Genomic DNA, 16,553 nt, shown 5'->3' with positions numbered 1-16,553 from the left:
GGGGTGTTCACAGAGGAGAAAGATGGGGGAGCGAGAAAAGCAGGGATTCAACTTTCGAATCACAGGGTCTCCAAAGAGCGTCTCCGGAACAGTGGGCTGATTTCGGTTTCCACTCAGATGGTACCGAGCACTCAGATCTAAGGATGCCATGTCAACACACTCGCTGGAACCATAAGACGTGAGATTTTGGTGACCTCGTGAGCACAGCCAAAATTAACTCCAAGTATTATGTAACTGCAGAGAGATGACAGGGCAAAGGTTGCTCACATCCATTTGGCGTCAACAGCCAGTGGCGGGTGTTTTTTGTTTAACAGGAAGGAACTGAGGGGCTTTTGCTCTCACTTTATGATAGGTGACATTTATACACAGACTAGTTTACCCACAATACCATCTGAATGTTTAGAAGAAAGCTCTAAAAAAATAAAAAGAGGAGAGAGAGAGAGAGAGAGACGCTGATTTCCTGTTGATCACAAGCTGAGAGGATGCGCTTTGGAGGTGTGTGCACTCTGCCTGAAAGCAAAAGCATTGTTAGCGGTTATCAAGGTAACATTTAAAAATAACTCCCCCTGCACAAAAGAACTTCAGAGGAAGCAGGGCCGGAGCTATCAGTCTCCCTTCAGACCCTAGCTGCATTCCCCATTACATTGTTATCCTTATCAAACAATGCAAACAATTTTAATGAGCTTATCTACGGGAACATATTGCCAGATATGTTAATGCAAAAACGATGCCAACCGCACAGGCTAACCCATTAATCAAAAGGTTCACAATACAGCAGCCGGAGATCAGACCCCTCCTCAAATCAGACCCCAGAAATTACCTTCCTCCGGTAAAGAGGGAGGAAGGGCTCCCCCACCCAAGCGGAGGCCATCAAGTCCTCCGAAGACGCCACACGGCGCCCAGCTTTTTTCCAAGTCTGTCGCAGTCCGACCTCTTTCTAATAAACCCGGGGTTCTAGGGAGAATTTTGGTGAATGTCTGACACCGTGACCTCTGCTGTCAATCCCTGCGCCAATCAGCGAGCAGAATCCTTACAAAGCTCCATCAATCTGGCGGTTTCCCATCACAGACTGCAGCTTAATCTGGAGGATTCCATCTTTCCTGCACACTCCCCAGGTTCAGCGCCAACGTGTTCTCGCCACCCTCCCCGACCTCTGCCTGGAGCCACGGCTACCTCATGGCTGCTTTAAAATCTACAAGGGAAGGAGGAGAGGAAGTGCCGCAGCCCATGGCTCTTCGAAGGGTGTGGGGTGGCGGGGAGAGCAGCGTGCATTTCCAGCGATGTGGAGGCAGGCTCCGTGCAGGCGGCAGACCTACTCCCCTCTGCAGTCGGGGACGCCTCGACGCACACCCGACAGGACACACGGACGCAGACCCCCCCAGAATCGCAGCCGCCCTCCCAGACGCACGTCTGCAGCCCGGCTCCATTATATAACGGGCCGGACTTCCGCGCGCCCCCGCGCCGCTCCCGGCCGCCGCGTCGCCCGTGCCAGCCCCATTACCTGTAGGAACGCTCCCCGCGCACTGTGTGCTTCCGGAAAGGAATGATGGTCCCGTTATCCTGGATGATGTCGTTGTTGTTCTCGCCATTGGGGGACAGGGTTTGGGTCGGCCCGGGCATTGGCGCTCTCCCGAGAAAGGGAACAAACCGCTGTGGGCTGGCTGCGGAGGAAGGTGGCTGCGTCTTCCCGCTCGCTGGCGCTCTCGCCCGCTCGGCGCACCGACCCTGCCTGCCGCCTGCCCGCTCGCCGCCTGCTCCCGGCTCTCGCCCCGCCCCGCCCGCTCGCGGTCCCGCCCTCTCGACGCTGACGTCAGAGCGCCGGCAGCAGCACCCTGGTCACGTGGCCCTCCCGGCACCATGGCAACCCGCTAACTCATCACCTCGCCTCGATTCGCACTGGGCGGCGGCGTGACCAGGCCAGCCGCTCCAGGCAGGCACCGGGGCCTACATCTGGCATGTAAAACCCCAGGCCACCGCGCAGCCCCCCTCGCAGGCTCGCCTCGTCTGAAAACCCGCTCTTCCTCTAACCGTTTCCTTTCCGACCCGTGCTCCCACTGCAGCTGTGTACACAAAAGAGGGATTCATGCACAGGGGTGTGGGGGACCCTTTAACTCCTTCAACACCAAGTGCTTGTGCCAGGAAAATCAAACTTGGTCAGGTTTCAGAAAAATCTAAAACGCTGTCCTGACCAGCTTTAAGAAAAGGTATCAGAGGAAAGGGTTAACATCCCGAGCTTCCTCCCCCACTCTCGGAACAGCAACAACCTCCTCCCCAAAAGCCAAAAAAAGAAAGAAAATCTAAGGAGAAGCTGGACTTCCTTTAATCAATGGCCTTTCCTTTTCATCGGTGGCCTTTACTTTAATAAAGATTGCAAATCAAGAGATTTTTCTGTACAAAGGAATCCCCAAAGAGGGTTAAAAAAAAAAAAAAAAGATAACCACCATTTTAGAAACACCGTGGTTAAGCCCCAAACCCCAGTGTTAATCCTTCATGCTACCTCCTGGTACAGTTTGGTGATGCTTTACCATTGATTCCATTTTCATTTGCATTAAACAAGTGATCACCTCATTTAATATTTGGAGGCATTCAGTAGACAAGCTGTTTTATAGCATTGCAATGCATTTTTCAAATACACTGGGCATGAGACAGGTTTGTGCTGTTTTTTATCCCCATTTTAAAGACGAGTAAACTAGTGCATTAAAGTAAACTGCTTAAGGTTACACAGGTAGGAAGCAATGAACTGGAAATTCAAAGCCACATGTGACATGTTTTTATTAGTGTGACTAGACAGTCAATCGTCTGTATTTAAATGAGAGCTCAACTATTGCAGATCAAGGTAGAAATCGAGCACTTTGGGTACACTCCCAACATGACCATTGTGAAAGGACAGCTGTGAATAGAACTGCTACCACTGTGAAAAATCTATGAATTAGATTGTAAATTCTGAACAGACCCCAAGTGTACCCAGTGCTCTCCTCTAGGGAGAAGAGAATTTGAAAGGTTCTCTACTATCAAAAGTGGTCTCTGGGGGCAGGCACTGTGGCAAAGCAGGCTAAGCCTCTGCCTGTGGTGCTGGCATCCCATATGGGCACTGGTTCGAGTCCTGCCTGCTTCTCTTCTGATCCAGCTCTCTGCTTATGGCCTGGGAAAACAGCAGAAGATGGCCCAAGGACTTGGGCCTCTGCAACTTTGTAGGAGACCCAAAAGAAGCTCCTGGTTCCTGGCTTCGGAACAGCCCAGCTCCAGCCATTGCAGCCATTTGGGGAGTGAACCATAGGATGGAAGACCTTTCTCTCAGTCTCTCCCTCTCTCTGTAACTCTACCTCTCAAATAAAATGAAAATAAATAAAAAAGTGGTCTCAGGCCAGCGCTGCAGCTCACTAGGCTAATCTTCTGCCTGCGGCGCTGGTACTCCGGGTTCTAGTCCCAGTCAGGGCACCGGATTCTGTTCCAGTTGCTCCTCTTCCAGTCCAGCTCTCTGCTGTGGCGGGGAAGGCAGTGGAGGATGGCCCAAGTGCTTGGGCTCTGCACCCGCATGGGAGACCAGGAGGAAGCACCTGGCTCCTGGCTTCAGATTGGCAGGGCGCGCTGGCCGTAGCGGCCATTTTGGGGGTGAACCAATGGAAGGAAGACCTGTCTCTCTGTTTCTCTCTCTCTTACTGTCTAACTCTGCCTGTCGGAAAAAAAAAAGTGGTCTCTCACCTTTTATGGGTTGGGAAGGGAGAGGAATTGGGGTATAAACAACAGCATCAATGCATATGGCAGAAGTACCTGGCTATAACTCACTTTACATTATTGTATGATTTATCAGTTTTCTAATTTTGTGATACAGATATTAAAATGAAGTAAAAACCTTGTTGTCCCTGACAATTCTTCAGTGTGAGTTCCTGATAATAAGTTATTTCTGGTATCAAGCTTCTGGAATTAGAGTCAAATATTTCACAACCCAGATGGTAATGCGAATCTCAAACAAGCCCCTCCCCCCATTTTATCCTCTCTTTGGACTGTTATTTGAATAATTTGATTTTCTCCTTCTCCATTTGGTCCATAGTGCATAAGTTAATTCTTTCATCCACATCTCAGTTTATGTACGAATTTTTTTTTCTCCTATAGTTAGATTCTAATTCTAGACTTGCAAGGTACACAAATATCTAAGGACCGGACGTACATACACCGAGCCCTCATGTTCCACAGTGAGCTGACCGTACATGACAGTGTGGTCAGGGCTACAAAGACCCATGCTTCCTCTTACTATTTCTGTTACTGACCCACTGTTGTCAGTTTCCTTACTGACTTGCTCCTTTCACAATGCTTCCCCTTTCTTTAGGACCAAACACTCTGACGTTGGAAGGCAGAGTCTACAAATGAAATCCTCCATGTTTTCAGAGCATGCCCTTTTAGTGTGGGTTCTCTAGCAATTTCCCATGCTCCCAAATGAAGCAATATGTTAGAAATAATTGGTGTTATCATGAGGACTAAATTTGTCAGAATTTGAATTTATGGTTCATTCATTATAACAACTAATTCTGTAGAGCACATACTCCCACTTTGTTTCTAGGCAGCTCATGAAAGAGGGGATGATAGCCAAGAATTTGGGTTGATGGGTCCAAAGGCATGGGGTGGTGAGCCAGGTGAAGGAGGTATCTAAGAGCCCTTATAAATCTTCCTCGACGACTGCTCTGAGCCACACTACTATAAAGGGACCCAGAGAGCTCCAGAGACCAGTGATTACCCTCCAAGATGCAGGGGTAACAGGGGTAATAATTTGAAAATATTAAACAGATGTGTTTTCATTCCTCTCCCCCATAAATCAGATTACCTGGCAGCCCTTCTCCAGTTCAGCCCCAGGGAAAAGGGAAGGGCAAATTCCACTGTGGAAAGGAGGATGATATGATATAGGGAGGTGCAGAAAAGGCGGGAGGAGGAAGGGGAGAGCCCACCCTTTCCAGCCCCAACTGAGTGTAAGAAGGGGATGAAGGTAGGAAAAAAGCAGGGTTTCCCATCTGCCGATCTCCAAGTTCAAATCCCAGAAGGAAAATGTTAGATTGGTTGAGGACAAAGCCACATCCCAAGGGGCTCACTTTTGCTTGTCTCCCATGTAAACTCTAGAACCAACTGCCTTAAGAATTCCCTGACATCCCATCCCTGAGAAAGGTGCAGCCCCACCAGAGACCTCCCTCCCCAAGGAAGGTGCAGCCCTGTCATAGAAAAGACTGAACTATCTAGGGCTTGGTATGGCTAGGGAGAAGCTAATCTTTCAACTCTCAGTCTTTCTCTTTGTTAGCATGAAGTATGGAAGGCATCTAGAAATTTCTGTGAGCCTTGTAGGGGAGAATAAGCAGGAGGTTGAATGGATGGTGCTATCAGAGACCTGAGTTGGTGGTGATGGTGGTGGTGCTATGAGAGATATATTACAAGAGAGAAAAGGGATATTTAACCTGAATCTACAGGGTAGAAATGTTGGCGCAGAGGCCCTAAATAGGAGAAATAGCCAGGCCTGAGAAAGTTATACAGAGTCAGGACAAGTCTGTAGGGAGATACTACAGCTGAAGGGGTCAGGCATAGGACAATAACAGAATGTCCATGGATAGGCACACACCAATGACTCTTTAGTGGAGTCAAACATTGCAATACCAAGGACAGCGTGAAAGGCCCCAAGTCTCTCCCTCCCTTAGGTGTCTATAAGTCCCACCCGCCTATTCCTCTTGGTAGCATTTTGCACGGGAGCTAGGGAAAGGGCAGGGTATCTAAAGGACTGCATATTCACCTCAGGGATGAAACCACCCAAAGATGACCTAACTTGGAAGATGCTGGAACACAGAACTGGCAAGCAGGGTGGGGAGAATTATACAGGCTCTAGGAAAACAACTAAGCTAAAATGCCTTTGTACATGTCACTCTGGATTAAAGCTTTGTCTTATGTCCACTGTTAGACCTGCCCACAGAGAAATCACTCTTCTCACAAACACGGTGACCACATTAGGGGCTCTGCAATCAGGCAGGCCTGGATCCAGGACTTTTCTCACCACCTGCTGATTCTCTGACCTTAGCAAATTACTTCACATCTCTCAGATTTACTGTCCTCATCGATAAAGTAGGTGTGATAATCCTGGTTTCACAGTGTAGCTGTGGAGATTAAATTACATTCTGTGTTTAAGGCATTTAACACAGTGTCTGGCATAGAGCAAATCCTCTTTAGTGGTAGGTGTTCTTATTTTTATATCATATGTTAGGTATATGCTAAAATGTTCATTCATTAATTTAATATTGATAACTGGGTTTCTTGTGTTCTAGGAGCTGGTAAAGGAAATGTCTCAGGCTATGATCTCCAGGAGCTCTCAAGGTTGTGGGTGAGCAATAATAATCAGCTATTAGGATGGGACAGATGTGTGGTAAGAATAGCACCTCATAGTATAGGATGGAAGCATAGAAGATGAGCACCTAGAGCCGGCGCCGCGGCTCACTAGGCTAATCCTCCGCCTTGCGGCACCGGCACACTGGGTTCTAGTCCCAGTCGGGGCACCGATCCTGTCCCGGTTGCCCCTCTTCCAGGCCAGCTCTCCGCTGTGGCCAGGGAGTGCAGTGGAGGATGGCCCAAGTGCTTGGGCCCTGCACCCCATGGGAGACCAGGATAAGCACCTGGCTCCTGCCATCGGATCAGCGCGGTGCGCTGGCCGCAGCGCGCTACCGCAGCGGCCATTGGAGGGTGAACCAACGGCAAAAGGAAGACCTTTCTCTCTGTCTCTCTCTCACTGTCCACTCTGCCTGTCAAAAATAAGAAAGAGAGAAAGAGAGAAAGAGAGAGAAAGAGAGAGAGAAGAGAGAGAAAGAGAGAGAAAGAGAGAGAAAGAGAGAGAAAGAGAGAGAAAGAGAGAGAAAGAGAAGAGAAAGAGAGAGAAAGAGAGAGAAAGAGAGAGAAAGAGAGAGAAAGAGAGAGAAAGAGAGAGAAAGAGAGAAAGAGAGAAAGAGAGAGAGAAAGAAAGAAAGAAAGAAAGAAAGAAAGAAAGAAAGAAAGATAGATAGATGAGTACCTAGGGGATGGTGCTGTGACATAGCAGGTTAAAGTCCTGAACTACAGTCCTGGCTGTTCCCCTTCCAACCTAGCTCTCTGCTAATGCACCTGGGAAAGCAGCAAAAGATGGCCTGAGTGTTTGGGTCCCTGCACCCACATTGGAGACCTGGAGAGGCACCTGGCTCCTGGCTTTGGATAGGCTTAGCTTTGCTCTGGCCTTTGTGGCCATCTGGGGAATGAACCAGCAGATGGAAGATTTCCCTCTCTCTCTAGTTCTACCTCTCTCTGTAACTCTGCCTTTCAAATAAATAAAATAAACCTAAAAAAAAAAAAAAAAAAAAATGAAGCCGGCACTGCGGCTCAATAGGCTAATCCTCCGCCTTGTGGTGCCGGCACCCCTGGTTCTAGTCCCAGTTGGGGTGCTGGATTCTGTCCCGGTTGCCCCTCCTCCAGGCCAGCTCTCTGCTGTGGCCAGGGAGTGCAGTGGAGGATGGCCCAAGTCCTTGGGCCCTGCACCCGCATGGGAGACCAGAAGAAGCACCTGGCTCCTGGCTTCGGATCAGCGCGGTGCACCGGCCGCAGCGGCCATTGGAGGGTGAACCAACGGCAAAAGGAAGACCTTTCTGTCTGTCTCTCTCTCTCACTATCCACTCTGTCAAATAAAAAAAAAAAAAAAAAAAAAAAAAAAAAAAGAGAGAGAGAGAAACCCATCAAAGGAAACTGTGAAAGATTCGGCCTCGGGGGGCCAAATCACGCAAAGGAGTGGTTTCAGCAGTCCCAGGAGAAGCAGTCTCACAGGGGAGAAGTCTCTAGGGCCACGTGGAAAGTCTGAGTCAGAACAGGGCAGAGAGGTATTCACTAGATGGTGTTCTGGAAGACACTGTCAGAGTCTGGATTTCAGATCAGACCCATCAATGGTTATAGAAGAAAATAAAGAAATCTTTCAACAAATAAAAAAGCTGTAATTCTTTGCAAAATGATGAATTTTCTGGTAAAATCAAGATATTCAAGGAAAGAAGAGACACTAAAGCAATGGATACATGCATGTATGTATGTACATCTGTAAATGTATGTATATGTGTATATGTATATGCATGTGCTATAAGCCACCAACAGGAATCAATAAGTATTTGCACTAAGAAGCTCCCAGCAAATTAGAAGGGGGCAAGATATTAATCAACGAGCATTTGTTACCCATCAGATGAACTAATCCTATTTTTTAGCCCCCAAACTAGTGGGATCAGGAGTCACTCCCTCAAACCCTCCAACAAGAAAGGAAAACGATTACTTAAAAGGCATGTTCCAGGGCCAACATTGTAGAATAGCAAGGTAACCTGCCACCCGTGACACCAGCCTCAAATAATAGGGTGCTGGTTCGAGTCCTGGCTGCTCCATTTTCAACCTCAGCTCTCTGCTAATCCACTTGGGAAGGCAGCAGAAGATGGCTCAGTTACTTGGGCCCCCACCATCCACAGGAGAGACACCCGGATGGAGTTTCTGGCTAATAGATTTGGCCTGGCCCTGCCCTGGCCATTGCAGCTATTTAAGGAGTGAATCAGTGAATGGGAGATGGTTCTCTCTGTTCTTCCCTCTCTGTCACTCTTTCAAATACATGTGTGTGTGTGTGTGTATCTTTATTTCATTTTTTTAAAGATTTATTTATTTATTTGAAAGGCAGAGTTACAGAGAGAGAGAGAAGGAAAGGCAGAGAGAGAGAGAGGTCTTCCATCTACTGGTTCACTTCCCAATTGGCCACAATGGCTGGAGCTGCACTGATCTGAAGCCAGGAGTGTCTTCCAGTTCTCCCAAGTGGGTGCAGGGGCCCAAGGAGTTGGGCCATCTTCCAATGCTTTCCCAGGCCATAGCAGAGAGCTGGATTGGAAGTGAAACAGCCAAGACTTGAACCGACACCCGCACTGCAGGTGGCGCTTTACCCACTACGTCACAGTGCCAGCCTCTTTATATATCCTTAAAATGAAATACATGTTTGGTGAGCAGGATTTCTAAGGCAGGCCCAAAAGACACAGAGCCAGGGGCATGAAACTAATGAGCAGCAAGGAAACAATCTACAGGTCAGAGCATACAGGTTCAATCAGAGAAGATAGAACTGGGTTTCACCTCAGAATTTCATTCACAGCATTTTCACAGAGTTTCTACTTTATAGCACAATCATGTTTCTCTTAGGACATAGGATAGGGAGCATCAATAATTGCCTATTGGCAGAAATTGTTGTCTTTTTACTTCTCCCATATGTACAGTTTATCTAGAGTGGAGATTCTTTTTTGCATTGCTTTGGATTTGAGAAATTCTTTTTTTGTTTGTTTGTTTGTTTTTTTGACAGGCAGAGTGGATAGAGAGAGAGACAGAGAGAAAGGTCTTCCTTTTTGCCGTTGGTTCACCCTCCAATGGCTGCTGCGGCCGGCACATCACGCTGATCTGAAGCCAGGAGCCAGGTGCTTCTCCTGGTCTCCCATGGGGTGCAGGGCCCAAGCACTTGGGCCATCCTCCACTGCCTTCCTGGGCCACAGCAGAGAGCTGGCCTGGAGGAGGGGCAACCGGGATAGAATCTGGCACCCCAACCGGGACTAGAACCTGATGTGCCAGCGCCGCAAGGCGGAGGATTACCCTGTTAAGCCACAGTGCCGGCCGAGAAATTCAAAATACAATATCAGAAAAGATATGAATTTACTAACCAGGAATGGATGCCAGTTCTGATTCCATCCCAGAAGCACCTGCTCATCACAAATGTCTTTTCCAGGTTAAAATGTGTTCCTTGAAGCTGATAATCACCGCTGTCAAAAGCATTCACAGCTGTCACACCACCTTACTCTGGGGCTTCCTTAGATCGTTATCACCTCTGAATACAGACAGAAGATTCCACTTAGCAGTCACCTCTGCTGCCTTGGGAGAAGTCATTTCTCCCATGTGTCTTGTCCTAAGATATTTTCCAGTAAGGAATGACAGGTTCTGGTTATCAATCAGTGGCTTAAAATATGTCCCATGCCTAAAATGATAGCAGTGAATAAATATGTGACTGACCAGCCAAGTGTTGCCAGCCTTCAGATTGCATCAATAGAATAGAAATGTATTTGAGATTGCTCAATTACTCACTACCTTTAACCTAGAGGCATATGAAGGTTTTATTAGTTCTTCCTCTGGATCTGGTAAAAACATTATGAAGCAGATGATGGCACCAGTACGAGAGTTCTTGCCACACTTGTGGGAGACCCAGATGGAGTTTCTAGCTCTTGCCTTTGACCTGGCCCAGTCCAACTGTTGCAGGCATTTGAGGAGCAAATCAATGAATGGTTCGTTTCTCTCTGTCTCTGTCACTGTGTGTGTGTGTGTGTGTCCCACCTTCCTCCCTCTCCATGTCCCCTTCAAATAAAAATATCTTTTTAAAAAAGAAAAGTTTCTTCAATCCCCACATAAAGAAAGTCTGCTTCAAAACCCACCTATGCAACTGAAATCTTGAGATTTATTCTTATAGATTATCAGCCACCTTTATAGCTATACTGATATTTTCAGAAGGTGGAATTTTCCATGTCCTCTGCTAGCAAAATAGCAAGGTTTCCATAAGATTTCTTTGTGTGTTGGAACTTATTTTCCAATTTGCTTTTTCTTAGTTTTTCACGAGCTTGAATTTAATTGTGTGGAATAACTCACAGAAATGATGTGAATGCAATTTAAAAACACTCAGAGAGCATTAGGATTTCTCTAATCATTTGATCAATTCTGTGCAATGTGAGGTTTCAGTCTATTAAATAAAAATGTGCTTTTGAATTATACCATCTGGCTAAGTTTAAGAGCTTAAATATGTTTTCCATAAAAATACAAAGTGATAAATGTTATAATTGAAGAATGTATTAAGAATCACAGGAACATAAAAAAAGTAATCACGCCTGGGGAAACTAGAAAAAACTTCACCATGGTAGTAACATTCAAATCACTGAACATTTTTATTGAGCACTTGCCAAGTGCCAGGAACAATTCTAGGCAGAGGAGATACAGAAATGAACAAGAGAGACAAAAGTCCCTGCCCTCATGGAATTTACACTTGAGCTTATGAGTGTGTGTATGTGGTAACACGAGGAGACAAACAGGGTATCTGATGGTGGTAAGTGCTATAGGGCAAAATAAAGCAAGGAAAAGGACAAGGAGTGTGGATAAGGGGCACTGTAGTTTTACATGGAGTAGCCAGTGTAGACATCCTGAGAAGCTGATATTTAATCAATGACTGGAGGGAGGAAATCAGCCAGTGTAATGGCCCTGCAGTGCAATAAGGAAGTCAGATGTACCTGCTGCAGAGTGCGTGTGTCTGTTCTGGGGAGATAGTGGCACTAGCTGCAGGAGATGAAGTCAGATAAGAACCACAATGTGCAGGGCAATGACAAGTTGTTGTAAAGACTTCTGCTTAAAACCAAAGTTAGAAACCATTCATGTGCAGTACTGTTAGTGTTGGCACAGATGTGGACTATTCTCAAATCACAGTAATAGCAACACCTAATAGTTGCATATTTTTATGGGCCAAGTGCTATGCTTTACGTAAGTATTTTAATCCTCACAGAAATGAATGATAAGGGGATTGTCCTACATCCCATTGGTCAGAGGAGGTAGGCAGTTAATTCAGTCAGATCACCAGCAGGGTTGGGCACGAGCACACCTGCCACATGTCAAAGACATCATTTTCCTTCTCTAACTCACACTGCTTTCCACTAGGATCTGACAGACTTGGAAAAAAGAATGCAGAATCCAGCATTAGATAGTCACAGGGCTGAGAGAGCAGAAGGACATGGACCAAGGAATGTAGATTGATGCGGCCCCCAGCACTGTGGTGTAGTGGGGTGGGGGCAATAAAGACGCTGCAGTGCCAGGATCCCATATGGGTGCTGGTTTGAGTCCATGCTCCTCCACTTCCAATCAAGCTCTCTGTTATGGCCTGGGAAAGCAGTAGAAGATGGCACTTGGGCCCCTGTACCCACATGGGAAACCTGGAAGAAGATCCTGGCTCCTGGCTTCAAAATCAGCCCAGCTCTGGCTGTTGCAGTCATCTGGGGAGTGAGCAAAAAAATGGAAGACTTTTTCTCTCTCTCTGCCTCTCTGTAACTCTCTGGCTTTCAAATAAATAAATAAAAATTTAAAATGATGTAGATTGCTGTCATGCAGGCAATGGCAGGACAGCAATGCTGTGCAGGGGCAAGGAAGTGAGGAACCAGAAAAAGGGTACAGGCACACAGAACAGAAAGGACTGAGGGATGGGATGTTGCACATGAGTGCAGCATTTGTGGGAGTGAGTGTTTGGAAGAAGTGTGGCAAAGGTAGGCATATACAGTATATTTGATAGAAAAATTATTTTCTTACTCTTATTTATAAAGATTATTTTATTTCGGAGTCAGCTTCAACTAGCAGTGTCCATTTTTTTGATACTTTCTATAAGGAGAGAATACGAAAGGCTTTTTTTTAAAATTTTCATTCAAAACTATAATATGCTTTAATTTTCACTATGCCAACACTGTTATAATTCAAACATCCAGCAATGGAAAGGCCTATTTGAGAGTTTTCACTAAAATACGTCTAAAGCCAAATGTATACAATTTCTTTGTTTCCCCCTATTTTATTTTCATGTTAAAATGAAACTCATCTTCTTAAAGTGACATGGTAGGACAACCTAAGGGAAAGAGAAGGACCCATGGGCTCTGTACCACTAACAAATAATCTTCTAGAAGTCTCAGAAGTTTTCAAAAGAAGATTTCCTTAGGGTCCTAAGAGATCATATAAATAGGATCAAGTGCCTGGTAAAAATAATAGATAGAATTAAAAAGGAGAGAATGTCCAACATGGGAAGCAGTCCACACAGCAGACTCATAGAATGACAATCACTTTAAGTAACACTCTGACCTCAGAATCAGCCCTTAAGCCTTCCTGGTCTGGCTGAAAAGCCCATGAGAGCATTTCAGGCATTGAAAGCCAAGACACTGTGGCAAAAAACAAAACAAAACAAAACAAAAAAAAACAACTCTACGTGAAGGATCTCTGTGAACAAGACCCCAGTGGAAAGAAGTGGCCAGCAAAGGATTACTTTTCTCTGAAGGGAAGAGAGAACTTCCACTTTGCTTATGGCCTCTTCCAAATACAGATGGAGTTTGTAGGCTCAAAAGGCTTCCATTGCCTAGGCTGCTCATATCAAGAGCCTTGGGTGGTCACAGGCATCATACATAAGAGTGTTAATTGTTAAATTAACAGCAGGAGTCACTGTGCACTTACTCCTCATGTAGGACCTCTTTCCTCAATGAGTTATATTAAGAGTTAACTGTGGCCGGCACCGTGGCTTAACAGGCTAATCCTCTGCCTTGCAGCGCTGGCACACGGGGTTCTAGTCCTGGTTGGGGCGCTGGAGTCTGTCCCAGTTGCCCCTCTTCCAGGCCAGCTCTCTGCTATGGCCCGGGAGGGCAGTGGAGGACAGCCCAGGTCCTTGGGCCCTGCACCCACATGGGAGACCGGGAGGGGCACCTGGCTCCTGGCTTCTGATAGGTGAGATGCGCCTGCCACAGCGGCCATTGGAGGGTGAACCAATGGCAAAAAGGAAGACCTTTCTGTCTGTCTCTCTCTCACTATCCACTATTCCTGTCAAAAAAAAAAAAAAAAAGTTAACTGTAAAACTAGTTCTCAAACAGTTTTGTGTGTGTGTGCAAAATGTTGAAATCCTTAGTATAGAGTTGGTCTTCTATGTACAAAGTTAATTGAAAATGAATCTTAGTGGAGAATGGGACTGGCAAGGGGAGGAGGATGAGGAGGAAAGGTGGGAGTGTGGGTGGGAGGGCTGATATGGTGAGAAGAATAACTATATTCCTAAAATTGTGCTTATGAAATTTCTAGTGTCTAGAAAATAAATTTAAAAAATGTCAGCTAACCCATTGGGCTTTACTTTTGGCTTTGATGTGAACAGATTTAAATTGAGCAAAGAGTTCTCAGTATGCACATGAAGCCAGGGAAACCGTGTTCTTTCAGGTATCAGATGCCTCCAGAGTTTCAGAGCCACTCAGAGGCCAGGCCTTCAAGGGGCCCCCAGAGATGCCAGGAGGAAGGCTCTCCTGAGCCTGGGGATCTCTGGGAGGCATAGTGTGTACAGCGGCAGAATGATGGCTCACGGGTGGCTCCCCTACGGCGTGTCAAGGGCACATGAGGCCGGCAGCTGGGAAGCACTGTGAGTAATGGAAGAGAAATTCCCCAATTTCTGACCTCATCCAAATAAAATGTTTTAAAAGAAAATTAAAGCAGCTTACTTCATTAGAAAAGAAAATGCAACTGGAAATCATGAAGTAAGACTAAGTTTCCATCAGAAATTTTTAACTGGAGTTTATATTTTGTTTCCTCCTTAGAAATGTTTTAATTTGAGCTTGAAGTGCTAACTATCTTCATGTCTTCAATGTGCATGCACACAATATCAATGAACATGAACACGAATAGTCCAACTACAGATTGTAGGATGCAAAAACATAATGGGTCACCTTTGAGAAGTTTCCATATAACTGTTATAAAAAGGAATGAAACCCTAAAGAAATCCAAAGGCATCTTACTCCTAACATGTGCTTAGACACAAGGAGTTAATAGCTGGTAGGTTTAGAATCAATTCATAGCCTGACTTCAGACTCTTCCTCCCCCAGTATGCAAGACCAGTGTCTCCAGGGAGGGGCCTAGCAGCCTTTAGGGATGCAAAGGAATCCTTAGAAAAGAGAAGTATAAAAATACTGTTTCAGTACTAGTCATAGCATCACTTGGCTTTAAACGACACATTAGGGACAGATCCCACATGGGGTGTAAGTACACAGTGACTCCTGTTGCTGACTTAACAATTTGACACTCCTGTTCATGGCATCAGTAATCTCCCTAGGCTCTAGTCATGAGTTGCCAGGGCTATGGAAGCCTTTAGAGTTCGCTGACTTTGGTCTTATTCCGATAGGGTCATAGTCAAAGTGGAGGTTCTCTCCTCCCTTCGGAGAAGGGTACCTCCTTCTTTGATGGCCCCGTTCTTTCCACTGGGATCTCACTCACAGAGATCATTCATTTAGGTCTTTTTTTTTTTTTTTTCCATGGTATCTTGGCTTTCCATGCCTGCTATACTCTCATGGGCTCTTCAGCCAGATCTGAATGCCTTGAGGGCTGATTCTGAGGCCAGAGTGTTGTTTAGGACATCTGCCATCCTATGAGTCTGCTGTGTATCCCACTTCCCATGTTGGATCTTTCTCTCCCTTTTTGATTCTATCAGTTAGTATTAGCAGATACTTGTCTTGTTTGTGTGATCTCTTTGACTCTTAGGGCTATCAGAGCTATCAATTGTGAGCTGAAATTGATCACTTGGACTAGTGCGATGGCATTGGTACATGCCATCCTGATGGGATTGTGTTGGAATCCCCTGGCACATTTCCAACTCCACCATTTGCGGCCAGTCCGATTGAGCATGTTCCAAATTGTTCCTCTCCTCCCTCTCTTTTTCCACTCTTAGATTTAACAGGGATCTCTTTTCAGTTAAATTTAAACACCTAAGAATAATTGTGTGTTAATTACTGAGTTCAACCAACAGTACTAGAACAACAACAATAACAGCAAATACCGAAAAGGATAAAATATTACATTGTACATCTTCTGTATATAAAGAGAATTGGAAACGAAAAAAAAAAAAAAAAAAAGGAAGGGAAAAAAAAAAAAAAAAAAAAACAACCTGGTGTTAAAATGGAAATGGCATAGAAAATTAATTAATTTGAAAAAAATTTTTGTAGGATCTCTGTCTTTAATGTGCTGTACATTGCGATTTAATGCTATAATTAGTAATCCAATGGTAGTTTTTTCACTTGATGTTGCTATGTGGGCAAAATGTTGAAATCTTTACCTAATGTATACTAAACTGATCTTCTGTATATAAAGAGAATTGAAAATGAATCCTTACACGAATGGAGGGAGAGGGGGAGCGGGAGGGGGGAGGGTTGCGGGCGGGAGGGAAGTTATGCGAGGGGGGAAGCCATTGTAACCCATAAACTATACTTTGGAAATTTATATTCATTAAATAAAAGTTTAATAAAAAAAAAAAAAAAAAAAAAAAAAAAAAAAAAAGAAAAGAGAAGTAAGGCCATGTAGCACAAACAACATGTATATGTTATTTTTTCTGCTCCTCCTTCTTCCGGGAAATATTTCTTCAAACCTTGTGGTTCCAGCAGAACTTGCCAGTTATGATACTTCATCCTCCTGGCCTCAAGGAGTGTTTCAAGGATAGGCCTACAACCCAAACCAGGCCAAGGAGAGTATTTCTCCAGAATTTTATTTATTTTAGATATTAATTTTATTTGAAAGGCAGAGTGACAGAGATATAGAAACACACACGTACACACACACACAGAGAAAGAGAGAGAGAAATAGAGAGAGAGAGAATCTTCCCTCCACTGGTTCACTACCCACGTGGCCGGAATGACCTAGGCTGAGCCAGGGCAAAGTCAAGAAGAGCCTGGAACTATATCTGGGTCTCCCACATGTGTAACAGGGGCCCAAGG

General features: G+C 45.4%; 1 protein-coding gene across 4 annotated transcripts in view; it reads right to left on the bottom strand.

Annotated features, from left to right (window-relative positions):
* Positions 1-16,553, bottom strand: part of MAPRE2 (microtubule associated protein RP/EB family member 2) — a 170,347-nt gene that overhangs the window by 102,613 nt on the left and 51,181 nt on the right. The window contains exon 1 of one of the 4 annotated variants that reach the window (XM_062201532.1): positions 1,502-1,754. The exons of 2 other annotated variants lie outside the window; for them this stretch is intronic. In XM_062201532.1, the coding sequence (XP_062057516.1) occupies positions 1,502-1,620 (119 nt within the window). In that variant the 5' untranslated portion in view covers positions 1,621-1,754. Of the gene's footprint in view, positions 1-1,501; positions 1,755-16,553 lie in introns of those variants that run through there. One more of the 4 variants, XM_062201534.1, reaches the window with a different exon arrangement.

This window comes from Lepus europaeus, chromosome 9 (genome assembly GCF_033115175.1).
Source record: "Lepus europaeus isolate LE1 chromosome 9, mLepTim1.pri, whole genome shotgun sequence".
Taxonomy (NCBI): domain Eukaryota; kingdom Metazoa; phylum Chordata; class Mammalia; order Lagomorpha; family Leporidae; genus Lepus; species Lepus europaeus.
Note: the sequence above shows the minus strand (reverse complement) of the source record. Positions and strands in the feature narration are given on the sequence as shown.